The sequence below is a fragment of the Gallus gallus genome, chromosome 2, assembly GCF_016699485.2.
Source record: "Gallus gallus isolate bGalGal1 chromosome 2, bGalGal1.mat.broiler.GRCg7b, whole genome shotgun sequence".
NCBI lineage: Eukaryota > Metazoa > Chordata > Aves > Galliformes > Phasianidae > Gallus > Gallus gallus.
The window spans coordinates 116,900,843-116,927,139 of NC_052533.1; the positions used below are offsets into that span (position 1 = coordinate 116,900,843).

At 42.4% G+C, this 26,297-nt stretch overlaps 1 protein-coding gene and 1 long non-coding RNA gene across 3 annotated transcripts; one reads left to right on the forward strand and one right to left on the reverse strand.

Annotated features, from left to right (window-relative positions):
* Positions 1-14,533: 14,533 nt before the first annotated feature.
* LOC121109873 lies at positions 14,534-22,357 on the forward strand. The gene is made up of 3 exons (XR_005857624.1): positions 14,534-14,772; positions 20,952-21,040; positions 21,533-22,357. It is a non-coding gene; the product is annotated as an uncharacterized LOC121109873 (long non-coding RNA).
* Positions 22,358-22,487: 130 nt separating this feature from the next.
* MSC (musculin) lies at positions 22,488-24,673 on the reverse strand. 2 transcript variants are annotated; one of them, XM_418293.8, is made up of 3 exons: positions 24,091-24,673; positions 23,447-23,538; positions 22,488-23,315 (listed from the first exon to the last, which is right to left on the reverse strand). In XM_418293.8, the coding sequence occupies exons 1-2, from the start codon at positions 24,607-24,609 to the stop codon at positions 23,452-23,454; spliced, it is 606 nt and encodes a 201-aa protein (XP_418293.6). In that variant the 5' UTR covers positions 24,610-24,673; the 3' UTR covers positions 22,488-23,315; positions 23,447-23,451. The 2 variants fall into 2 exon arrangements, with proteins under 2 accessions (XP_418293.6, XP_015138366.2); XM_015282880.4 differs by having other exon boundaries at positions 22,488-23,538.
* Between the last annotated feature and the right edge of the window lie 1,624 nt (positions 24,674-26,297).

A 26,297-nucleotide genomic window follows, 5' to 3' on the forward strand; every position in this document is an offset into this window, starting at 1 on the left:
ACTAGTTTGGCAGCAAAGAAAAATAAAGAAGAAATGGATTTTTGTATTTCAACTGAATGAAAAGAAATTTGTTCCATCTCATGGAACCCAAATTCACTAACAAAATGAAGGAACAAACACTACATGGAAAGAGCATGAAAACTTCTGCTAGATGGTTCCATAAGTGAATAATTCATCCAAATTTTAATATCCCATGTCCTCACAAGGGCATTGTATTTACAGAAAGAATATCCCCAGAATATCCCCACATCTTCTTAAAAGCTGAAGTCAATTTTACCAAATCAGCCATTGTGTATGACACTAGATTTCCACAACAGCGCTGTTTAATCTTGTATTTGTTTCTGATTTTCTGTTAGTTTTTGTCTATCTTACTGAAACAGATCAGTTAAAATCCAGTAAATTATTATTTGACTGTGAGAAAACATAACTTCCACTTCTCTTTACTAGCTTTCAGTGATCACATTTCATGATAAATACACATTTTTTCTTAATATCAGCCAATGATTTGGTATTTTTTTGTAGATCTAGACACAGTAAATTTTCTTACTGCTGTTAATAAGTATTATTTTTCTTTTGTCATTTCAGTTGTGGTTTCAGTGCAGTAAAGTCTAAATTTGAACATGAAGTAGTTACAGCAATAAAGAAAAAACATTCACATATATAAAAAGTCAAAATTATAGCTGTGTCTTGCAAAAGAGATGACTTATTGCAGGTTCTCGCTGTTTCTTATGCAGCAGTTGCCAGAAGAATCTATGACAGAAAATAGGTGAACAGGAATGACTTTTTTTACTGATCCTTTTCATTTTCGCTACCAGGTAAGGATTTTCTGAAATGAATGAAGCCATTGTTGACCTGCCCTTATGCTGCTGGGGTGGAAGAGTGGTTTGATTTTTTGAGGGGTGTTGGTAAAGGTTGGGGAAAGAAGCAGTAGTGTTCAAGGTGAAAACACAGCTTTTACAAACTAGAGATCAGTCTGCTCATATATAAATCAAGTAGGTCTTTTCCTTAAGAATAAAGGTACAATAAAATGAGCAAAACAAAGAAATTGTTATTCGACTATGAGAATGCCACCCACTAAGTCAATCAAACAGCTCTCCCCAGCACAAACCTGACTCCCTTACAATCTGGCCCTGTGTCAAAAGGATAACCTTAGTAAAAAAAAAAATCTAAACTCTATCCTCCACGGTGCATGAACATATACAAACCAGCTATTTACAGATGTTCGAGGAAGTCGGTGACAATGTCCTGAAAAGGTACGGTTTAAGTCTCACCAGGTGGAATTTCTAAAGAGCTACTTGGACAAATTCTTGAGAGTAGTCAGAGCTTATCTGTACCACCCATGTGGCATCTGTGGTCACGAACCAATGACATATTGCTGGCCATGAGTCCCTCCTGCCACAATAAAAGCATTTTACTGGCAACTCCATGTCCATGCTAGGCAACTGTCCCCCTTCCAACACACAGCCCCAAAGCAGGGCAGAGCTCTTGTAGAGGCCACTTTGCTTTGCCATGAGTGGCTGTTTGTAGCACTGATTTGTGTAAGCTCCGGAACTGACCTTTATAAAGTCCTGATTGTTTGATGTATTTCTTTTTCTGACAATTGCACAGCAGTTGCTCGATGCAGAAGAGACCATGACCCACTGTGCCTTCATCATCTCTCTGCCAGAGGTAGCTGCAAAGGATACTCCCTGGTTACATCAGTCTTACTCAGAAGGAGAATTTCTAGAAGGGTAAAAGGAGGAGAAAAGAAACATTATTGTATCAAAGAAGCTTGCAAGGCATGGGGCTGGATGGTGAGGGGACCCACATTAACATTTTCAAAACCTGTTGGCACAAATTTTGAGGTATTTTTTTCATGTAGTTCAAGGGCTTTATTAGTTTAATTCAAACTTACTAGATACTTTTGCAAGGGACATCGTTGATACAGGTAAAGAAAAAACAACCCCAGCAATTTTTTAATGGGAAAATGCAGAATACAAATAGAAAAGTTAGATGACAGCATGGCTGAAATGTAGCTTAAAAGACTGGGAAGCACTCACTCATACAGGTAATGACACGAGTCTGAGTGGTAGCAGGATAATTCTGCCCACTGAAGTAGTTATGCCATACAAGTATCTTCACGAATACCAGGAATCAGCTCCACCCAATTTTTCAACCTGTCTAAATGCTTAAATTTTCAGTACATATTGTCTATTAAAAAGCTGGGAGCTGTGAGAGCCAGTAGGGTTTCTTGTCATCTTTTCCCTTCCAGATCCCAGAGGTTCTTTCACATTGGGCTTTATAGTGACCTGCAATGGTAAAAATTAGGTCGAAGCAAGGCAGCCAAGCCCTGGCAATATTGACTATTGATCCAGCTGTACAGAGTCAGATTACTTGGAAAACAACCCTTCAATTTTTCACTCCACTGACGCTGTGGGGCAGTTGCTTTTAGGATCATTACCCTTGTCTGTAAAATAGAGGAATGTGAGAATGTGTTTGAGTAAGTTCTGAACCCATTTGAACTTTGTGGGTTTGAAACTTAGTCCTAGAGTCAAATCATTGCTTTCCATGAACACATCACCTCCACAACTAACCAGGGCATTCACACCAAAACTCTGTGGTTTAGCTGATCCATAAATCATCCATAAATCACACTAATGCTGTAATTAGTGTACACAGAAATACCCATGTAGCCAATGCCTTATCACATACAACAGTTGCTTTAAGATGGAAAAATCCAGAAGGCACATGTTTCTTTACTACACTAATTGACAAAGAAATTAGTGCCACTGATGTGATAGCAAGGGATGCCAAAACTAGCAGGCAGCTCTGCAGTGAAGAACATAGGCACTTACCCAGTGTTTGGATAGCTGGAGCTTTAAGCTTTAGGGGCAGAAGCTGAACAGAAAACAGTCATAGGCCAAGAGAAGGAAAAGTTGCATACAACTTTTCCGCACTCATGAATTTCCCTTCCACTTGTATGGCATACAGTGTTCTAGAAAAGGAAGACAGGACTCATGTAAGTGGAAGGTTAAAGGTGGCCATGATACATGAAATTTGCCAGGTCCAGGTAGCAAGAGTGGGGCGGGTTGGTCATGCAGTGAAGAAAAGAGCAAGGAAAGTTGTAGGGATATTTCTTTTTTTTTTAAATTTAATAACTAATTTCTGTGCACTCAGTCTGCAATGAAAGAACCCTTTCCCCTCCTTTGTAAAGATAATAATGAGATGTGACATTTTTTGACAATTCAGTCAGTCTCTGAAAACTCAGTGTCCCATATCTTAGCAAGCCAGATCACTGAGGTCTGGTTTTCATTGGACAATTCATTTCCAGCTCTTTCTGTAGAGGACATCGACACAGATGAGACAATCCTGAAACGCATATCATGAAATGGAGAAATCAACATTACAAAATATACTGAATTAAAAATAAAACAGACAAAATTGAGGGGGCATAGCAGTGCACTGAAAAAGGAACCAGCAGACAAAAAGATAGCTAGTCATCTCTTGTATAGCTAGATGTCTCTACTCTGGTGAAACTGAAACTGGGATAAGGTCTCTGTCTCAGTGCCTTGGCTTATGACAGAAAGCAGAGCATGATTCTAAGACTCAGCTGGCTTAACAAATAAAAAAACTTGTGAAGAATATAACGAAAAAGAGCAGAGAAAGAAGAGAAAAAAAATGTGGAACATAGAAAGAAAGAAAACTTCAGGAAAGCCTGTCTCACACAAGCAAAACAATCCTCAATATCTAACAATGAAAATGTTGAAAATGTCTTCCTGTTCTCAGGTATACTGAGCACTTGGAATGTCCTCAGGGGAAAGAAAGAGCAGCTGTCAAGGCCCAAACTCTGGCTCAAGAAGTTGCTGTTTTAGACTAGAAATTAATGGGAGGTGGGAAGGTCTGTCAGACAACAATTCGTCTGTGTTCACCCTGTTTGTTGTACTTCTTTCCTAAGCATTTGCTATTAACCACTCTGAGAGACAGACTACTAGACAATGCAGACCTTCAGCCTAAGCCTGCATCTCCTAGCATTTAAGACCCAAAAGTAATGCATGAAATAAACCCAAGCAGCAAGAATTTAGACACAAGTGGCCACAGTGTCTAGATATTTGGATGCATAGAGAAGTGTGTGATCACACGCCAAATTCCTGCTGAGGAACTAGAATTGATGAGATCAGTCCAGACATGGGGCTCTAATTCAGCTCGGCTTTCACACTACAAGTTGTAAAGTCATTTATCACTGAAGGAGCCCACATATTTATACTGCATTAGCAGAAATTTCCCATGAATAAAACAAAGATTTTTATTTTGAACCTTTCCTTCGAACATAAGAAGTCTCAGAGTACTCTCCCGTCCCCCATAAAACTGAGAACAAAGATTAATTTTCAATTTATGCAGTAATTTTTACAGTCAAGCGTAACAAATAAGGTAACAGATTTTCCAGATGTCTCGAGTTCTGAGGCAGTATTAGTGGGACTCGGCTGCCCTCTCTTGTACAAAGGGAGATCTGCACTGGGATCAGGAGTTTGAGCCTTAAAAATACTTGGGAGGCTTCCGTGCTCTGCTCAGGAGAAAGAGATGTGACCAACCTCACACCAGAATTGATCGAATGAGTCTATAATATTATTATATAGATCCAGTCCTGTTAGAAATTAATAAATTTGTAGCACTTTTTTAGTTTCTCATGGTTCATCTCTGCAAGTTCACTGGGCAAAATGCAGTTCCCTCTTTGTAGACTGACCACTTTATCCTCAAATCCTGAGACTAAAATATAGTCGTGCACGTTTCCAGAGGAGGATTGAAAGACCTAACATTAACTGCTTGGGTTGTCCTTTCTTCATCTTTGTTCCATTCCCTTTATACAATCATGTAATCAGCTATGACTCCTGTTAGAAACCTGCTGAATCTGAGCACCTTACATGCTGTGCAGACTAACTGGACACTCTGTAAATAGAGCGATTTGCCTCTTTCTTCATCAACACATTGTTTCTTCTTGCTTCACAGTAGCAAATCAGTGCAAATAATAATAATAATAATAAAAAGGCAGTAAAGCTGCCTGTCTGGGTCATTAACCTTTTTAATTCTTCCTGAGAAATGAAGCAAAAATAACTATTTTCTTTTTTAGGTTACATGAGATGTTCCTTCCTATGGAGATTTCCTAGAGCTAATCTGTTATTTAAATTTTGTGATAAAGCTAAAATTCTTCCCTTTCACCTGTAGGTACAGAACAAACAGGGTAGACTAAAAGTTTTTTACTGTTAGTGATAATTCCTCTAGTTCTTGACCTTGGAGCATGGGAATTCTTAGGGATCACATCTAACAGCCTTTCCACTTTGGAAATGAAGTGTTGTTACTGCTACGCCTTCCTTCTACTTCTTTCTCAGTCAATCCATTTTCACAGGTCTCTTGGCTACTGTTCAAAAGTGCTGCTGCAGTCCTTAATTTCTCACAGAAAGCTGGTAGATTGACTGAATGAACCTTCGGGTATCATCAAAAGTTAAAACGGACACATCTTATATAAGAAGCAACCAGAACAAGACAGTAAGTTTTGTATCCAAAGATGGGCTTTGCTATACTGAATGAAGATTCAGTGAAGATTAGGCACTGGAATTAGCTGCCCAGGGAGGTGGTGGAGTCACCGACCCTGGAGGTGTTCAAGGAGCATTTGGATGTTGTATTGAGGGACATGGTTTAGTGAGAACTATTGGTGCTGGGTGGATGGTTGGACTGGGTGATCCTGTGGGTCTTTTCCAATCTTGGTGATTCCATGATTCTGTGAAGATCAGAAAGAAGAGATGTAGCTATCACAAATCCTCTGAATACCTCAAACAAGAATGGTAGGTCCTGATTTTTTTTTTCCTCCTGTTATGTCCAGCACAGTTTACTGAAGGACAGTCAGAAGGTATTCTTTCATATAAAAGGCACAGGTACATAAAAAGCAGGACTACAGCACAGGGAGTGAACTGAGCCTTGACTTCACTTAACTCCAGACCTGGCCAGCATGGCTGTGGAAACTTGGTGGTAACAGGTCATTAGAAGGCTACCTCCCACCTTGAACCAGGGAAGCCAGAAAGGAACTGTGGAATCACAGTTCCCTCCTTGGTCTTCTAAGGTAGAGAATGCAGGCTAAATCTAGACCTACTCTGGGAAAATATGAATAAAACAGCAAAAACTGCAGTGACTTGGGCCTTCTCACTGGGAAAACAGTTCCCCACACACACAGCCCTACATTTTCCCCAACAACAGTGTCAATTAATGTTCTGTATGGCTAAACATTTGCCTTAACCACACTGCTTGTAATTAGCAGCGTCTTTTAATACTAGGCATCTGAGACCTGCAGAATTTGAGTAAAAAGTGCCAGGGCTCAAGTGTTTATGAGCAGTTCACATACAGCAGGAAATTTCTTGTTTTTCTTGAACAGTTGCCCTGTCTCTACTTGCCAAAAACTGCACGGTGAACAGTCATTACCCAATTTAATAGAGATGTGGGCTAAAATTTCTGCTACCTGGTTTTACACATAGGCTGTGGTTAGAGGGGAAAACAGAGAAAAGACTCATTGCTTACATGTTGGTATGCAATTTAAGTGAAAGCAAGAAGTTTAAATAAGTCACTCTGTCTAGCGTCTTAATGCAGGCTTTTAAATTCTTGCTGCTGCTTTGGATTAGTGATAGATGAGAACAAATCCTACAGACTCTACAATCATCAATTTGCATGACATTCAAACACTGCTCTTAAGATGAATTTTGCCTTTCATGTTTGTCTTTAACATGTGATTAACAGCGTGGAGTTTTGTTCTGATAGTTTCATTTTGCAGCAAAAATCACAAAAACAGAGGAGCTTTGTCTACCCCTTTTCTTTATATTATATATATTTTTAAAGTATTGCTTCTGTACTTTCTTATTCTCTGTATCTGTAATGATTTTTAAGTGTCAGGCTTTATTCATGATTGATTGAGTATATACTAATTCACCAGGAACAAAGTAAACCCACAACTATCCTGCTTACCCCTATGTTCTACGTACAGGACCACAGACATCTTATGGCACTGACAATGTGCTAACAGTTTGGTATATTGTAATGTTTGACTGTGCATGATTTTGGGTCTGTATTTTGAGTTTGTTCACCACTCTGCTGGGCAGAATAAGAATTACACAAATTAACAGAGCTCAATGCACAAGGCTCAGGGCAGTGTACTACATAGAACAATGTCCTTAAGAAAAGAATGGTAGAAACTGAAAGTTAACTAGAGTATAGGCTTTATCTGACTTCATTTCAGTAAACTTCGCTGTCTGCCAAGAGGTCATCTACATGGTAGAGATAAAGCCTTTGGAAAAACGATTTACTGTTGTAATTGTAGGAAAGAAAGGAAAGGGAGGAAGGGAGGAGGAAGGGAGGAAGGGAGGAAGGGAGGAAGGGAGGAAGGGAGGAAGGGAGGAAGGGAGGAAGGGAGGAAGGGAGGAAGGAAGGAAGGAAGGAAGGAAGGAAGGAAGGAAGGAAGGAAGGAAGGAAGGAAGGAAGGAAGGAAGGAAGGAAGGAAGGAAGGAAGGAAGGAAGGAAGGAACGATTTGCTTAACACTTCCAAAATTGAAGGTTTCAAATATCACAACCTGTTAATACAAATTCATATTTTATGCTCACCACTTACAAGAGAAAATGAATCTTATTTTCCTTTTTTCTCTTCAATCAGAAATTGTGCATAACATCTCTTTTTCCTACTGAAAAATAATACTAGTGTCATGCGAGGGCATTTTCTAGATGTCTGGCAAGTAAGAAATTACTGAGGCACAGATTACTTGCATTCATTTGTAGCTTAGAAGTGGTCTCCTATATGGATGTCTTCTTTCCTTCTCAAATATGCATTAAATATCTCCCCAGTGCCTGATGAAATAGAAGATTTCAAGAGGCCAACTGGTCACTGGTGCAATTTCTATGCATATGCATATGAGAAAGATCGGATCTGTATCACCAAAGAGAGAAGGAGAAAGAGGTGCAAGAGGCATCAGCATCAAATGTGTGCGTCACTCCCAGTGGATCTCAGGGAACTCTTGGGGTCAGTACCTGAGAGGATTAGTTGGGAAAGGACCAGAAGAAAACTGACTTTTTCTGTTTCTTAGAGCAGTGAAAAATCTAAACATACTTTCAACCTGTGTTTCCCACCTACGAAGTTTCTCGAAAGAATATAGTGATAGGTGAAGAAAAAGCCTTGGTAGTAAGAAAAAAATTCAAGGTTTCTTGAAGCTAAAATAAAAAGTTGTGACTAGATGAGTTGGAATAATGCACATATTTTTAACTGCTGCTACAATAACTACAAAAGAAAGTGGCAGATTTGTCATCCCTTGCAGAAGTCAGATGGGAACCAATTATTTTCTGTAAGATGGGCCTCAGTCTCTGTGGAAATGGAAGCAGACAAGAACCTATAATTTATGCAAAGATGCTAATGTGTCCTTTTAATGTGAACAGTATAACAGTGGAAGAAGTGGCAACAAAAACAAAACCGAGTCTAGCTACAGACTACAGTTAGATGATATTTACCCATGAGTGTATACTGAAAACAAAGATTTAAGGGTAGAATCGATTAAAACTGAAACAATGGCAAAGGTAGCTGTGGAACAGCTTTTCTCACCGGCATAACCATTTCCGTCTTACCTCCTCTATGGCCTACACAGGGATGTCCAACCCATGCATGGCTTGTAGGCTGCATGCAGCCTGGCCCAGCTGTCAGTGCCCAGCTCCTGCCCTACACCTTATTCACGTCATTGCTTTTTGGCAGTACGTACATTTGTGAACAGCTGTTTTCAAGGATGAAGCACAAGAAGACTACAATTTCATCAAAAATCTCTGATGAGCACTTTGAGAACTTGCTAAGAATTGCAGCCACTGACATCAAACCAGATATTCTTGCATTAGTTTCACAAAAACAAGGTCACACATCCCACTAGTTCTGTGTTCTTGTTGCTCTCTCTCTTTTTTTTAATTTTAATAAAAAATATTAAAGATTAAGGTAAGTTTTCTTACTTACATACATGAACTATATTTTATAGTACATATTCTATGAGGGCTGCTCCAAAAATAACGCCTCCTGTTTTATTATATTGAGCCATGGTGTCAAAGGCAGATGTTGATGATATGGCAGTAGAGGTTGAACCTTCCTGCCAATATTCCATTAGATTTTGTTGCTGTGTGACAGATGGCAGCAGAGGGGCAGTCTGACAAAATGGCTTCTGACATGGAAGTGTGTCTGAAGCAAAGGTGTGGTATTGAATTCCTCCATGCAGAAAAAAAAGCATCCACTGACACTTGCTGAATGTTTATGGAGGCCAAACAGTAGATGTGAGCACAGTGAGGTGGTGGGTGGTACGTTTCAGCAGTGACAACAGCAAGAGTGGGTCACTCCTGCTGGTGCAGATTTTTATCAGTGGGGCATGCAGGTTCTTGTTCGTTGCTAGTAAAAATGCATAGCTAATGTGGTGACTATATTAAAAAATTGTATTTTGTAGCTGAGATTTTGCTCTATCAAATAGTTACTGTGCTCTTTGTATCAGTTGTTGTTTCCATGGAGATAAGTAGGAGGTATTACTTGCAAAGCAATCTTTGGGTATGCAGCCTGAGACAATTCCTCTTCACTCAGTGTGGTCCAGGCAAGCCATAAGGTTGGACACCCATGGCCTACAGGAACTTCTTGCCTCTTAGAGCCATTTTTGTGACTGAAGGTCTTAAAAATTTCTAGCAGTCAATACAGATAAAATGATGTAATCCTCTCTGAAGGTGGATTTTGGACTTTTGATCAGTAGGTGTTCGGAGAATCCTAAATTGTCATAGCTGTAATTCATCAAATGAGGAGAAGATTCAGGTGTCAGAACAGTACTACAAACAAACAAAAAAATCACTTAAGATTCTAAATTTTTGTAAATCCTAAAGTCTTTTTTTAATAAAGTTGCTTCATACATGTGTGGAAGCTCTGTTTGAATATTTAGTTGCCTGACTATGTGCAAACAAAGGATTATTTTATACCTTTGACCACTGAAAAGCTAAATTCTCCCAAATGCCAACCTCTGGGTGCTGAATGCTTATATACCGTTATCTCTTTAGACTCCTGAGTAATATGTTTCTAAAATGTTCTTTCACATATACCATATAAAGGAGTTTATACTTTTGCCTTATATGAAAAAAATAGATGTGTGTTATTGTATTTAATATTTTACTGTATAACATACAACATAATTACAAGCACAACATTCTGTGACTTTAGAGAATAAATTTGAGAAGACTTTCACTTGAACAAATGATTGAGATATCAGAAAACTTTCATTACTTACACCTATTTTTAAGTATAGTACTTTGGATTCTGAAACACTGGCAGGCTATTTTTTAAAGGTTTTTTCTCTTCCACTCCAAAATGAAATAAAGCACTTTCTCACTACTTTGCCTCCCTTCCAAAATACATAGGTAGAATAAAAAGGAAGGATGAAAACTGTGCTTGTTCAGACTGACAGTTCAGTGTAGTGTATTAAAACAGGACACTGTACAGTGCAATTCAGTATGTTTGGGTGAGATACGTAGGCGCTGATCAGTTACTGTCCCATCATTTTAAAGAAAATGCATTTCTTTGATTATGGAAAAGCAAAAAAATTAGCTCAGAGGGTTTTAACATACTCTTTTTCATTTTTTCACCTTTCTGAATGGTAGGGTAATGAAATTTAGTATCAGCCAGTATATTAAAACTCTAAAATGTCTGCTATTATTCAGGTCAAGTAAAGCAAATTGTGGCGTGCTGTGGTGTGAGTCTGTTTCTGACGTGAATTCAGGTAGAACAACATAATATCAAGCAGTGAAGTGCAGCTTGTGTGAGCTGGGATGATTTAGCCTGAGTAAAAACTACAGTTTTTTTTACCTAGAGTTGTATAAAATGAGAGAGTATGCGCACAAGTGTTCAGAAATAGTCCCTCACAAAGTTTACGTTCTACTCCGTTTCTTTGATTGAGTTCTTCCAGACTTCATGAAATAGAAACCAAATGATTAGGGATATTACTTCAACATCCAGTTAAATTTCACGTGCTCACGTGCTGGTGGTACCATTTTCCCCACACAGCCCAAAGGCATCCTCTTGAAATATATTTATTTGTCAACATAACAAGTTCAGTCTCCTTGTAAAAATGCTTTTCACAGCAAGTGCCCATTAACATAAATAATGAAGTACTGGACATAAAGGATTGCTCTAGGTACAAATGAGTCTAAAAAACGTTACTGTTAAGCTCTAAAAGGTCATACAAGTACTTAGGCTCTAGTATGGTTTGATTTGAAAACATTTGTCCACACGTGCTAATGCAGGTTCATTTATCTGGCTCATCAACTGCTTGTAGATGCAGACAGATTCTTCCATGTGTCCCTCTAAGAACATTGCATCACTTCTTCCCATTGCCCCAGCAGGCCTGATGGAAGCTGGAGTGCTCACCTCTGCCACAGTTCTGGGACATCCACCTCTCGGACAGCAGACCTTCTTCACCATCACAGTGAGATCCTTTCATGCCACCACATTACAGCTTGGCAGCTTCACTACTTCCAGTCTGCAAGGCATAAATAGGTGTATGAATGTTACACTTGCAGGGCATAAATAGGAAAGACGCACTGTGTGTACACTACTTGTAGATCCAAAAGCAAATATATTGCCTGCTCTCACTTCATTAAAAGCTGGCACACTACACTGTAATTTTAAAATTTGCTGTTTAAAATGACAATTTTTTTTCATAGATAATGCATAAAATTTCAGTGAATAAATTTTAATTCTCACTGATTTAAATGGAAAATACATGATTTGAAGAACCAAGAGCATTAGAAATATTCTGTAATTACTTCACATTATTCTCTCCTCGTTTTGGTTATACACAGAAACAGGTTTAAATTCTGAGAATCTACTGGATCCAAGACGTTTTAGGCAGCTACAGTTTTTGGTGGCTCTTCTCTTGAAGAAGTCAGCTGAGGCAGATAATACCTTGTACCCCTTCTCACCTGATCTTTTTTTTTTTTTTTCTTGGATTAAAATTGCAAATAATAAACATTCAGATGAGTATTTAATCCCACAAGAAGGTTTATTAGAGTGCCAGAATCGCTTCAGGCAAACTGTAAATACCAACAAATGTAAACAGTTGCTGCTGTGTTAAACAGATTTGTAGCTGTGAATTACAATAATTTATTCTGGGATAAAAGGCACTTCTACCTGGCGTCCACTGTAAAGAGTAACACAAAGCAGAAATGGAGAGACTGAAACTGGGAGGAGCTGTGTGTCTGAAACACATGACTCTGCAGTGGTACAGTGACATGGAAGTCATATATTCTGCCCCTCCCAAGGATGAAGACTGCTCTCCTTTGTCTTTCAACAAGTCCACTTAGAACTGGAAAAACAAAGAAAACAAAAAAAAATGATTCCACATTTTCTCAGATGCTTTTAGTTATCATCAATCCTAGGTTTAAAAGGCCTAATGAGGTAGATGAAAAAAGAGAGCACTGTGTATTCTGATTTCATTTTCCAGACAGACCATCCAGACTTTCACTTCTCAGTCCGTCTATGGGGTGTATGAAACGGACTCACCCAAAAGACTTCAATACCAGCTCTGTAAGGCTTTTGCAATCTAAGGCAGTCAAAATCTTTAGTCCAAACCTATTGTCTATAGAGTGTCTGGACAGATTTCCCTTTTTTAGGGAGACTGTTTTCAACAAGGAGAAAGCTAGCCTCAGAAGCAGAGGGAAGGGAATCCATTAATGAAGCTGTCAGAGTCTATCCTCTTCATGCAGCGTCAGAAGAGGATACAGAAAAACAAAACAAATCAGAGGACCAGTCATCACTTCTCGTCTGTATTTTATCTGTGCTTCCACTCTGCAAGGAACATCATTTGCACAGTCTGTAGAACTGGTTCACAGAGTTTCTTTTATCCAGGAAAATGCTCCTTAACATCAGGGACACATTCTTAACAGGGCAGGGATAGTGATAAACTATCAGGGCAAGATGACCGGTGAAGCTGGCTCTTCATAAGGATGCTTTGTTGCTTAAATATTGAAGAATTAAAAGCCAAGGAAGTAGAAGTTAGAACAAATTCATTTCTGATGCATTAAAACGGTTATTTTTTTTTTACATCGGTAGAAGTTCTTATGCTCCTAACATAAACTAGAAAAGCAGAAAGTGATAAAAGCTGCTTGCACTAAATTCTTAGAATAAATCCTAACCCACTGATGTCAGAAGGAATTTTGACAGAAAGTTTTCATCTAAGTCAGTATTTCATTACTGCATTTTCCAGACAAGGTAGATTTTAGCTTATCAGCAGAGAATTAAACTCAAAAGGTGAAGGTACAAGGAGACATCTCCAATTTCTGGAATGGTTGTATAGCAAGAGACACAGTAATTCTAGGTATCTTCACAGTGCCATTTCCATTCTTCTTACAGGCTGGTACTGATCAGATACCAGAAGATTTTACTGGCTGCAGTCGCTATATCTCTGTTGAATCAGTCTCGGAATACAGTAGGAAGAAAATACCTCCATATATATATATTTTTTTTTTAATCGGATACAGACCTTCAGGCTTAAGCAATGATGTCCTCTCCTCTGGTCAGACTGTGCCTTGTATACAGTATTTGGGGAGACAAGACAGAAAGCACTCCTAGGATGGGCTGATGTAAAACAGGATTCATTACAAAGGGAAAAAAATATTTATTTTGTGCAAGGATGAGCAGCTCCAAGACAGGAGTAGCAGCAATGGGACAGGTTTTATTTCTTTTATTCCAATGTTCAAAGAAATAATGGCACAAAAAATGATGCTTCTGGTGCATCTGCTACGCTGGCCACTGCTGGAAGATTGCCAGCCTCAAGTCTGCAGGAACTGAACATACGAGGCTTCGCTCACGTTACCAGGCGTGCAGCTGAAAGATGCTGTGCTGTATCATGCAAGGCTGTGTTTGACTCCTCTCCCTCCTGCCCCATGCACATTCCCTTCAGCTACTGCTGTGGCAGCACTACAGCTGTGGTGGCTCTGACTTCTGTTCCACTGCTTCACTACCCTTGTTCTAAAACATTTTTTCCTTATTTCCACTCTAAATCTCCTCTCTTTTGTTTTGAAACGATTTCCCCTTGTCCTGTCGCAACAGACCGTGACAAGCAGTCTGTCCCCTTCTTACAGCCCCGTTAGATACTGACAGGCCGCTATCAGGTCTCTCCAGAGCCTTCTCATCTCCGGGCTGAACAGCCCCGGCTCCCTCAGCCTGTCCTCGCAGTGCAGGTATTCCATCCCTTAGATCATTTTTGTGTCCCTCCTCTGTACACACTCCATCGGGTCCGTGTCCCTGCCGTACAGAGGACTCTGTATCCGGAAGCAGCGCTCCAGCAGACCAGCAGGCCGCCTCTCAGGGCTCACCTCAGCGCGGCAGCCACCTGGTGGCGCCCGCGCTGCGCCCGGGGCGGCCGCGGGAGGAGTGAGGCGGGGCTGCCCCGGCGGCCATGGCACAGCCCCCGCCCCATTACAGCTGCTGGGGGCTGCTCGGCTGCGTTGCTCTGTCGGGGGGGGGGGGCCCTGCCCCCCTCAGAACGGCTTCGAGGAGGGTGCAGTTCGCGCAAGAGGCGAAAGGGGGCAGTAAGGGCCCGCGGAGTTTTTGGGAGCTGGAGGCTCCGTCTGGAAACTCAGAGCTTGTGTCTGAACTAGTAGAAACGGCGAAGTGTTATCCCTTGGGACCCAGACTGTCCCTACGCCTCTAAAGCCCGGTGTCCTTGGGGTAGCTTCTGTCCACAGTGCTCATGCCTCCACGATAAGGTGACTTCATGTAAACTGTGTATTGTGAGTGACCCCTACACGTCACTGACTCGCACAGTATGTTCTTGGCGTTACCTGGGAGAATGGCTCAGGGTCTGTGCCAAAATTATAAGCCGTGTAAGGATGCTTTTATTGTTATTTTTAGTTTTTATTTTGCCACGGGGCAAACTTAGTCCAGTCTAAGGTACAACCGTGAGGTGAGTGTGTGAATACTGTGCCTCGGTTCAGAAGGAGCCCAGCTGCCATTCCTTCACACAGAAGTGAGTGTAAAGAGAGCACAGGGGTGAAGACACTCAGGTATCAGTTGTCTTTGGCCTCTCTTTCATAATGTGAAGGGATCAACTGATGATAACTGACAGTAACGGTGGTGGCAATCTGTGATAGCTGCTGCTCTCTTACAAACTCAAGATACCCTCGGATTATACTAGCAATGCATTTGTGCCATTTACAGAGGAAAATGGTGTGCTTTTACCCACAGTGAGGGATGGCAAAAAAAAACAAAAAACAAAAAACAAAAACAGATCTGCACAGCTGTTCCACCCACATCAGGGCTATACTCAGTCTGGAAGGGGAAAATGTGTCTTCTTATCTTTGAAGCTTGATGAACAAGGTGTTTATGGCATAATTTGCATCACAGAATCAGGCAGAATACATAAAGTGGAAAAGAAACGTGAAATAGTCCCCTAAGATAAACGAACTGTTCTGGTGTGTACTGCAGGATGGGCAAACACCTCAAACGAAGCTACTGTAAGAAACAGATTGGCAGCAAGTCCTGCAGTTACAAGTGTTTTGCTATGATTAATGGCTTGAGAAATAATCTTCAAAGCATATTTATGACATATTGTTATGTCTTAGCCAAAATGAGGCACCTCAGTCATTTAAGAGAATTTTCAGATCTTTTGTGACTTTCCGATTTCCTTTTAGCTGTCTGTTAATGCTTCAGGAACATCATTGTCTTGCCTTAAATATTAGACTTGCAATCTGAATATCTTTACCAAGGTTGAGACAGCTTAATTGTACACATATCTCTCTGTGTATCAGCTGACTGTCATTTCTGATGAGGTCAGATTTACTCATGAGCTGTTATTCCAGTGGTCTACCTGTACATTTTGGTCTCTTAGTCTCTTCAGTTTTTGTGATGCACAGAACTCCACCAATATGGCAGCTAGGCTTTAATCCAGTAGCCCTACAGAAAGTTATTACATTTTCTCCTTGCTTTCTTTTCTGGTTTTCACCATGTCAACATGTCATCCAGCCAAACAGTTCTCCCTCAGATACTGCAAATTTTTCTCTATTTCCTATAAAACACTGCAAGAATTGGGGACAACCCAAACAGATGTGATACGTGTTCCTCCTATGATGAAACCTATCTATGATTCTCAAGTTGGACAGCCCCAGAGATCTTTCTAAATAGAGAGAGAAGGTCTTGGTTAACCATCACAGTTCTACGAAGCTGTTCTCAAATGTGCAAGCCTGGCAAATCTCAAGCATACTCATATGAAAAAGTCACACCTAGGAATATATTTCCTCAGAACTGTAATGTACCAAACCTCCTTCCTAGTAAACAGTAACGTAATCTCATATCATTTTGCCTCCTTCCACTTAAAAAATAAACGAATAAAATTTAGTGATGTCCCAGTGGGACAGAGAGGAGGGTAATGTAAGTGGTTTCCAAGACGGACACAACCCATTTGTCAGATCTGAAAGAAATCAGAACAAAACGATGCAAGGCATTCTCTGCTACTTGGGGTGGGAATCACAGATTGCTGCCTGGAGCAGATGTCATTAATGCGTATATTCACTCTCTCCCCAAAAGGGATGCAGACAGGCCCAGACCATGTGGATGCCAGAATAACCATCAGATATTCAACAAGTAAGAAGATTTGGTGTTAACCATCTTTCCAAGGTCTCCTTTTTATGTAGTAGGAAACATTTAATGTACATGTTTATTTTGTGAGGAAGATGACTTGCATCTACAGGAGAAAAAAGTGACACTGGTTTTGCTTTCCCCATGATGACCACAGACTCTACGTCTTCTAGCAGTTATGTGTTCTTGAGGCTTCCCAGAACACTGAACTACTCCACTCCTCTCCAGCCTTTTTCACAGAGCAAGAGGGACTTCCCTGAAGAAATGAATCACAGGGCAGTCAGGGTCTTTCAGTTCCTTATTGCAAAAGACTTCAGTTTCACTTTGGTCCCCTTTTCCTCTGAACAACTTGTCCTCTGAATAATACTCAGGACATGAACTGCTTTGAAATTCTTTGTGCTTATGCTCAGGGAATACAGTAGTTCCTTGTGCTGTTACAAACAACCAAGATTTTCTGTGAACATTTACACTTTATTTACTTTTTATCCTTACTGCATGCATAGAATGGCTTGGGTTGGAAGGGACCTTAAAGATCATCTTGGTTCCAACCCCCTGCCATGGGCTGAGTTGCTACCTACTGAATCAAGCTGCCCTGGTCTCCATCTAGCCTGGTTTTGAATAACTTCAGGGATGGGGCATCCATGTGCCAGTGCTTCATCACCCTCTGAGTGAAAATTTTCCAACTAACATTTAATCAAAATCTCCCCTCATGAAAGGTACATTCTAGTAAGAATCACAGAATTGTGGGGGTTGGAAGGAATCTGACGAGACTGAGTCCAACCCCCTGCTAAAGCAGGTACCCTACAATAAGTCACACAGGTAGGCATCCAGCTGGGTCTTGAATATCTCCACAGAAGGAGACTCCACAACCTCTCTGGGCAGCCTGTTCCAGTGCTCTGTCACCCTTGCCATTAAGAAGTTCTTCTGCATGTTAATACAGAACTTCCTGTGTTCAAGTTTTAGGCCGTTACTCCTTATCCTATCCCTGCACACCACGCAGAAGAGTCTGGCCTCATCCATTTGCCTTCCACCTCCCTTTAGATATTTATAAACATTTATCAGGTTCCCTCTCAGTCTTCTTTTCCCCAGGCTGAACAGACCCAGGTTACTCAGCTTTTCCTCCTAAGGGAGATGCTCCAGGCCCTCAATCACCTTTGTGGTCCTCTGCTGGCCTGAATTTTACCCTTTACTGACTAGGATTTACAGTGTTAATACTGCTCCTTCTTCCATCACAGCAGATCAGAATAAATATTAAAGAACAATCCATTTGTTTTCAGAATTCCTATCCATGTAGCTTATTCTTGTTATTCCTATGAAAACTAGTATAAGCTAATGCTGCTGTTTTCCATCCGCTGTGTACATGCTGTCTGTGTGCACTGCACTGAACTTTGTAAACTCCTATAAAGTGATGCAACCCTTTGCTGTTCTTGCAACTTTTTGCTCCAGATGCTGAGCAATTAGTTTCCTTGGGTTGGGCTTGTGCCTGTTCATATCTGTTCAAATTTTCAGCTCCGCCTTGTTTTGTTTTGGAACACTTGCAACAGCATGAATTCTTTTCGACACTGGAAATTTTAATTCTTTTAAACAATTCCACCAGCATGAGAGGATTGAGTGATTTCCTCTGCTTGCTAAATTCCAATCGCATCATCAAGGTTAATTATAGTTCTTCAAATAGTATGACAGCATGTTTCTTGTCCCAGACCCTCTCAGACCACCAGCACCAACATTACAGACGTGATTCATTAGCCGGTAGGTTTTCTCAGTTTTGTCTGTCTTGCTGGATAGATTCTATATGAATCACACAGAATCACACAGAATGTCAGGGATTGGATGGGACCTCAAAACATCATCCAGTCCAATCCAATCCCCCTGCCGGAACAGGAACACCTAGATTAGCTGTCTTAATTTGACTAGGAATTTTAACTCTGGCAGGATTCTCCTGTGCTGCATTCCAAATAAGGCATTTAAAAAAATTACTTTTGTAATTAATTTGCAAGCTGTTCAGAAACTGAAACCTATTTCTGCTCAGTACCTGAATCTTAATCGGCCTGCACTGTTGGGACACGAGACTATGTAATGTAGGAGCCTCTCCCAATGCACTCTTGTCAGAATATATTAGAAATATCAATTTCTATAACAAGCATGTGCTTAAATGGATATATCTCTCAAAAAAACCCCACACAAATCATTTTTGACCATACCCACGTTTTCAGAGTCCCAGTGTGAAAGCATTTTTGCTCAGTTGCTTAAAAATCTGCTTTAAACTTAGGGAAGAAAATCTTTTTGAAAACCACAGGATTGACTCTCCCAAATATTTCAGACCCTTGAAAATGAGTGCGCATTCCTAGTAATCCTGCTGAAATTATTATCTTCAGTTGTTAAAATAACTGTTTCCTAAGGATTCCCCACAGTTTGCACTGAGCGCCACATGATTTTTTCCCTTGAATGGGCAAAGGCCAAAGCAGTTAGAAAGTGAGGGAGTCAGCTCAGCATCCATCCTCTGTGCACTGATCTGTGTACAGATCTCTCAGTTCTCAGAATGGAGAGTGGTAAACACTGCTCGGTGATGGAACGTAATTCTTAGACTAATTACTATTAGTCTTGGTGAGAATCTCTGCTGCAACACCAAATCCATATGTGCTGTTTTGTAGAATTAGCTACTTGTGGAGGAAGTGACTGTTCTCCAGTAGAATGGATAGCTTTCCATGAAATTTCATTCAATTAATGCAACTATTATTTGGTTATATTATAAGCTCTCATGGGTGAATAGCTCTACAACCCAGTTCTTCCTTCTTTTTATCTCGCTTGGCTCCTATGAAGTTCAGTCACTTAAACTTTTCATTACAATATGAAGTTTTGGATGGCTAACTAAAAGGTTAGATATTTGGCTGAATCACCTAACTGGTCACATCAGGGCCCTTCTACAGCCAATGAAGAGAGATAGAGGAACTTCTAGATAGTTAATGACATCTTAAAGTGAATTTCTCCCTCATTCATCTGGGAGACCTCTACTGCAACTGTACTTCTAATACAGTCATCTTTACTGAACTGGAAAAATGAATCTTTGATCAGAATTCATAGCATGTCTGGGAGGTTTTAAAATAGTCTGTGTATAAAGCTATTAATTGGGAAATGTAGGGGTTAAGTATTTCTTAATTGCAAACTACATTTCTTTTACTCAGAATTGTTAGCCTTTCCAGTATAAGTGATGTATTTTCCTTGTGTAAGCAAACAAAATGTATTGGAAAGGAATGGATTCACATTGGAGACACAAGTTTTCTGGCTGATGATCAGCTCTGTCAGAGTCCCACGTAAAGTAGACACAAAACAAAATTTCACACAACATTTATACAAATTTGAAGTCATAAAAATACTTTTGGGAGACACGTGTTCCTCCTGATTGTCTGCCAGGACAGTCAGTGCAGGTACTCTGCATTTAACATTGCACACGAAGCAGGTCTCAGCTGAATATGAACTGCAGATATGGTGGCATCTTATTTGTAAAACAATGCCAGCCAAATTTGTATACCTTTATGGAAACAAGATGGGTTTGCCTTGTACCTTCTGCCAAAGAACAAAGATTTCATTAATGTAACAAAATAATCAGCAAACGCATACTTGCCAAATACAATAGAAATGTATGTGAACTGCTCGCTTCCATGTTTGTGAACTGCAGAAATATAAGATGGTTTTTCATTCTAAATTCCCCCTTCATTCCCCTACATAGCTCAAATCCAATTGAAACACTCAAACTTTGAAAACGAAAGGAATTTACTCAATCGGGTAGGCAAAAACATCATTAAAAAATAAAGACCCACAACACATTGTCTTCCTGTGGAATCTGTTAGTGCTTAAACAGAGTATCTTGATCATACAAAGCACAGATCTAAATTTCATCTGTTTGTGAGTTAAAAATAATGTGTATGTGTATTTGTGTGCAGTTTTGAAAGTGAGGTGTGCCAGAACACATGGCTCGCCTGGCGTTTCCCTGAGCCCTCATCTCAGGACAAATCCACGAGGAGCACCTCTGCGTCTTTTCTTCCTAATCAAATAAGGCCTCTCACTGAGAGACAAGAAGAAACCTTGTTTTATTAAATATATATATATATTTATGAACCCAAGGATTAAAATGAGTGATCTGAAATACCAGAATCCGTCCTAATTGGAGAAACTCAAACATGCTTAATTGCCATATTAAGATAAGTAATTACACCCTGACACGTATCTCTATATAGAGGCATTTGAGACAAAGAAATGAGGCTTACTAAAAGCTGTGTTTTTCTCTCCTGGTTTTGTCTTTAAATCTCAACAGTGCACGTTGAGTATTTCTGTTCTAAAACTGGCGATAGTCCATTGGGGTGCCCCCATCGCATGGATGTATGTGTTACAGCAACAAAGACAGTAAGTGCATTCATTATTTTGCAAAGAAAATATTTTTTATGTGCTTTGTAGCCACAAACACACACAAGAATTACGAGAGCACGTAGTGTGGTGCACGGATGGAAGCAATATTATGTTTTCCTTCATGCCACACTCCTCACCCCCGATTTTGGCCTACTGTATTTACTTAATATAACTACTTCATATATGGGAATTTACCCTGAACATTTTTTTCCATCATTTCACATGGACCTTTCTATACTGTGTAAAATACTCCATGCTTCCCTTGTTTTTCCGATCTCCTGGAGTCGTTAGGCAATTACAGCTGGGATCAAGGCCAAAAACAGCTCGGTATCACAACTCAGATGATCTCAAGTGGCACCTTAGTTAAATTGCTGAATAATCTTTTCTCTGGGGTTCAGATAAACATTAGTTGGGTTTTCTTATACCTTACGCTTTCCTGTAAGTCCTTCCTTTTTCATTTACTGTTCATATTGTTTTCTTTTTATATAGCTTTATAGATATGCTTGGTTGGAGTCCTCCCTCAGTGGCACAACTACCAGTCAGAATACCCCCTTCTTCACAGCCTCTCTATGGGTAAAACTGGAAGATAAACTGGACTGCAGTCTCAGTACAACTTGCCCTCATATCACAGAAAAGAATTTCAGCAGATCCTGGATTAAGATCTCATTCTGTTGTTCGGTGGCTATGAACTATATGGACTATTTCATATCTTTCAGGGAAAATAACACTTTTCTGCAGTTCATGTATATGAAAGATATGACCAAAAGCCAGTCCTGGGCTTCTAGGCAGTATTTGAAAACAGGAATCTGCAATGCAAGATGACCTGAAACCAGGCTAAACTCATACTTGTTAAGCAAATGCTTCTCCTTCCTGGCTGTTTAAATGAAGGAGAGGTGGCCTTTTCTTCTCCAGAGCAATTCAGCCTTCTCCCTTCCTATGAATTAACCTCTGAGAAAATATTCTGAGCAGAAGAAAACTTTATCTCAGGTGTTTTGCTCTTAAAGCAGGAAAAGTCTGCTTCCAACTTGAACAACTCAGCTGCTTATCCCACTGCACAAACACAAATAAAAGCAAAACTACAGATGGAAAAGGGAAATTGAAGAACTGCAAAGGAGCTACTATGCTATCTTTCGTGCTGTGAAGTAGGGCAAATGACTGAAATGATTTTCTTATCTACTTATCTGTTTATTTTCCCAATTCAAAGAAAAGATGATGACAATAAATTCCATAGGGTGTTAAATTGTGTTTTTCCCTGCTGATTGTCATAGTACTGTACCTTATGTGAGCAGGTTGGGGTGAAAGTGTCCTTGTCTGTTGCTGGAGGTGTATCTGCTCTCAGGAGGTAGGGAAGAGAAGGGTGTGCCTACAGAAGGGGCTTTCAAGGATCTGCACTGCAAAGGTGGTCCTACATTAAAGCAGCCACACACTGTCACAGTACCAGAAGTCATTGTAACCAAGCTTTTAATGTCATTTATAAAAAAATAAAGTTATTTACATTTGCAACTTATTTGATGGCATCCTCCTTTTATTACAGCATTCGGATTAGTGAAGAAACATCACTAGAACTCATTTGAGTGTAAACTTATCAAAGAGAAGCGTGGCAGTACAGAAGATAATGTTTAACACGTTTTGAATCCTTGCTGTATTGCAGCATCACACAATTCATTCTTTGCAGCACGTGCACCCTGGCCTTTCAGTGAGCAGAATTTCTCTTCCATATTAAGATGTAGAAACTGTGCCACATCTTGGGGACAGCCCCACATCCTTACACGTGGCACGTCAAGGCATAACCAAAGGAATTAGTTTCATTCCATTGGGTGGTAGCCTACATGCAGAATGTAGCTGCTTACATATTTCCAGGAAAACTCCGGTTAAAAGGACAAAAACAAAGTATGGTTACACTTATTGCATAGTTACAGTAAACCCGACCCGTGAATACAAAAGCCATCAAAATATATTATAAATCTGAGTTTCGAAGCTACTCTAAAATACTGCTTTGCTTTAGAATACAAATAACACTGGTTGGGGTTAGTTTGTAGAGTTGCATTTTGGTCCATGCTGTTAATTCTACATCATTCTGTTCCTCTTCCATTAGTTTAATAGCCTCAGAACAACAGGTCCTCAGGCAGCGGCACGAATGGCAAAGCCCAGGAAAGGCTTTTCCAAATCTCAGACTTCAGCGGCTGCAGTCAGTCCGTAACAGCTCTCCTTTCCAGCATCTCCTTCCTTTACTGCTTTAAATAGACTTCCCTCAGAGCTCTAAGGGAAAGAACTGAGGGGAAACACAGATTTAACACACAGAGACGGGGTTTGGTCCCCATCTTCTGGTCTCGAGCCGACAAATCACAGCTCTTAAAAACATCCAGCCCGTAAAAAAAAATGATCAACAAGGAAAAAAATTACTTTGGCTAAGCGGTAGTTCCACATAATCTGCTGGCGGCAGAGACGTCTTTGGTGTCAGCATCGGGTCGTCCCGAGACCACAAATGGCCAAGTCTGCAAGCAAAAAGAGGGATTTGGCGTTAGAAAGTTTATCCTAGTGTGAAACCAGAGCTTTATTACCGATAGATGTCTAATTCTGCCTCGCTTGCAAACACGTCATCGTGTTTTAGTCCCTGCGGGAAGCACCGAGAAAGCTGACTTCCTCTAACAAATATTTTCATTACGTTATTTTCATTATAATGAAACGCTCCACGTAACGCTGCGGCGGTCAGCAACGAACTGTTCTCAGCAGGCATGCAACGCTCATCTTGCTTTGCGACCGTTTGCATCGTTCTATATAAACACACGACTTAGAAACTATTCGGAAACGCTGCGTGAGCCAACTTCATACCCTCGTGGGCGCTCGGTTTTGGACTGGGAATCGCTCCTTCCTCGGACACCCTTCCTTCATACCCGAGGAACCGATCTCTGTGCGGTTCCCCCCACTGCCCGCACCGCCAGCACCCGCCCGGCCCCGGCACCCGGGGCAGCACCGCCCGCAACGCCCGGACGGCGGCTCGACTCGAGCGCTGCGGGCTCCCGGGTCCGCCCGCCGGGATCCCGTACCAGGTTGACGGGGTGCACGTAGCCGTTCTCGTAGCGGTCCTCTTGCAGCAGCTGCCGGAGGTGCGCGATGTAGCTGGAGGCCAGGCGCAGCGTGTCCAGCTTGGAGAGCTTGGTGTCGGGGGGCACCCAGGGCAGGCTGGTCTTCAGCCGGGAGAACGCTTTGCTCAGCACCCGCATCCGCGCCCGCTCCCGCGCGTTGGCCGCGTTGCGCTGCGACTGCTTCCCCTCTGCCGCCGGCCCCCGCGGCCCCGACGGCGCCTTCTTGCCCCCGGGGCCGCTGCCCCTCGCCCGCTTCCTCTTGCAGCCCGCCGGCCCCGCCGCACAGCTGCCCTCGCCGTCCTCCTCCTCCTCCTCCTCTTCCTCCTCCTCCTCCTCCTCCTCCGCCGCCGAGGAGTTGTCCCCCGAGGGGTAGAGCTCGCCACGGGGCTGCCGCTTGCCCGCCGCCGGGTAGTCCAGCTGTAGCGCCCGCAGGTCCATCTCGGGCAGCTCCTCCGCCTCGCTCCCGGAGCCCGTTGACATGGCCCCGGGGGGAGGCGGCGGCGGCGGCTGCTGCTGTTGCTGCTGTGGCGGCGGCGGCGGCGGCAGGGCGGGTGGCCGAGGCGGCTGCGGGCAGCGCGGGGCGGCCCCGCCGCGGAGAGTCCGTGCGGGGGCGCGGGGGGAGCGGCGGGGGGATGCGCCCCCGCACAGCGCTATATAGCGGCGGCCGCGGGGCCGAGAGGCGGCCGGGCCGGGGGGAGGAGGAGGGGGCAGCCCCCGGCCGAGCCCCGCGGTGGGGCGGTGCCTCCCGCAACGCCCGGCGCGGCGCCGCGCGGAGGGGCGCGGAGGGGCGCGGGGCCGCCCCGTGGGCTGCGGGGTATCGGGCTCTGCGGGAGAGCCCCGCGAGGGAAAGGACGGGTGAACGCTCGCGTAAACGTTCAACAGGGGGATATAAGAAGAGCCCCCGAGGTGCATCCCTACCGCGCCCCAGACGCCGCCTCTTCCCAGGATGAATAAGCAACACATTGCTTCCCCGCTGCCCTCCCGGCCCTGTCTGCGCGCAGTTAAGCAGAATAACAGTTCCACTTCCAGAATAGAAAAGAACCTAATGACTACAACAGGTGGAAAGATCTTGTCCCGAAATTTCGCTCCCGTCTTTTTTTTTTTCCCCTTACATTTCCCTCCCGAGTTAAGTGGAACCTTCCCGCTGCCGCAGAGCGACTTTCCTGGCACCCGCGGCCGTGCTTTCGCCCAGCGCTCAGCGGCCCGCGGCCACTTAACGCTGTGTAAACCTCGGCTTCGCCCGCTGGGGCCAGAACCACATCAGAGCCGGGTTTGGGAGCAGCCCTTCCAAGGGAAACTTGACATTGCTTGAAGCGCCGAAACACGCGGCTGATCCTGCAACTGGATCTCTTGAACTCGGGTTGACACTGAGATGCTCTCGCTGGCACTGAGGAAGGGGTGCGCGCCAGACTTGGGGGCTGCTTGGCCTCCCCAGTTAGCCTACATTACCCCCCTATATACATACATATATATCGATATAAACATATATGCATATATATATAAAGATACTGCAGAGGGAGAGATATAGGTTTACTTCTCCCCCCTTCCCCCCCCATTCTCAACCCCCCCCCCCCGTAGTCCGGGTTGTTTATACAGGTGCGGGCTGAACGCTTTCTCTGCTAAAGATTAATGGGAGAAAGTGCAGAATTTCTTTAAACAAAGGAGAAAATCGTACCCGGTCTCAAAAGCCACAATGGCAAAATCTCACCTTCCGCGCCCACCTCTTCCTCAGCCGATTAAAGGCGACGCAGAATGAATACTTCGTCTCATTTAATGTCGGGATGGGGCGGAGAGGGGGTCTGGGAAGTAAAGGAATGGCCAAATTCTCAGATCATCATCTGTCACCTTGGATAGTGCAGGCAATGGGAAGTGCAACTGGGTGAATCGGGAGCGAGCCTCGACTTCGGATTTACACCCAAAGAAGCCGAGCAGGAGGGACTCCTCTCAGATCCACCAAACCTCTGATTTTCGCGACCCCGGCCAAGGTATCATTTACCGGATTCAGGATCATTTTCAAGGCTTTGATGGGGCATTACATCATGCTCCCATTTATCCTCAAGCCAAGACTTTGATCCTTTAGGCTCTCCGCGTGCTGAGGAAGGGAAATGCCCCCTCGTACACGGAGGCAGCGTTTCACGCCCGTTATTAGGTACGGTCCCTTTCCCTTT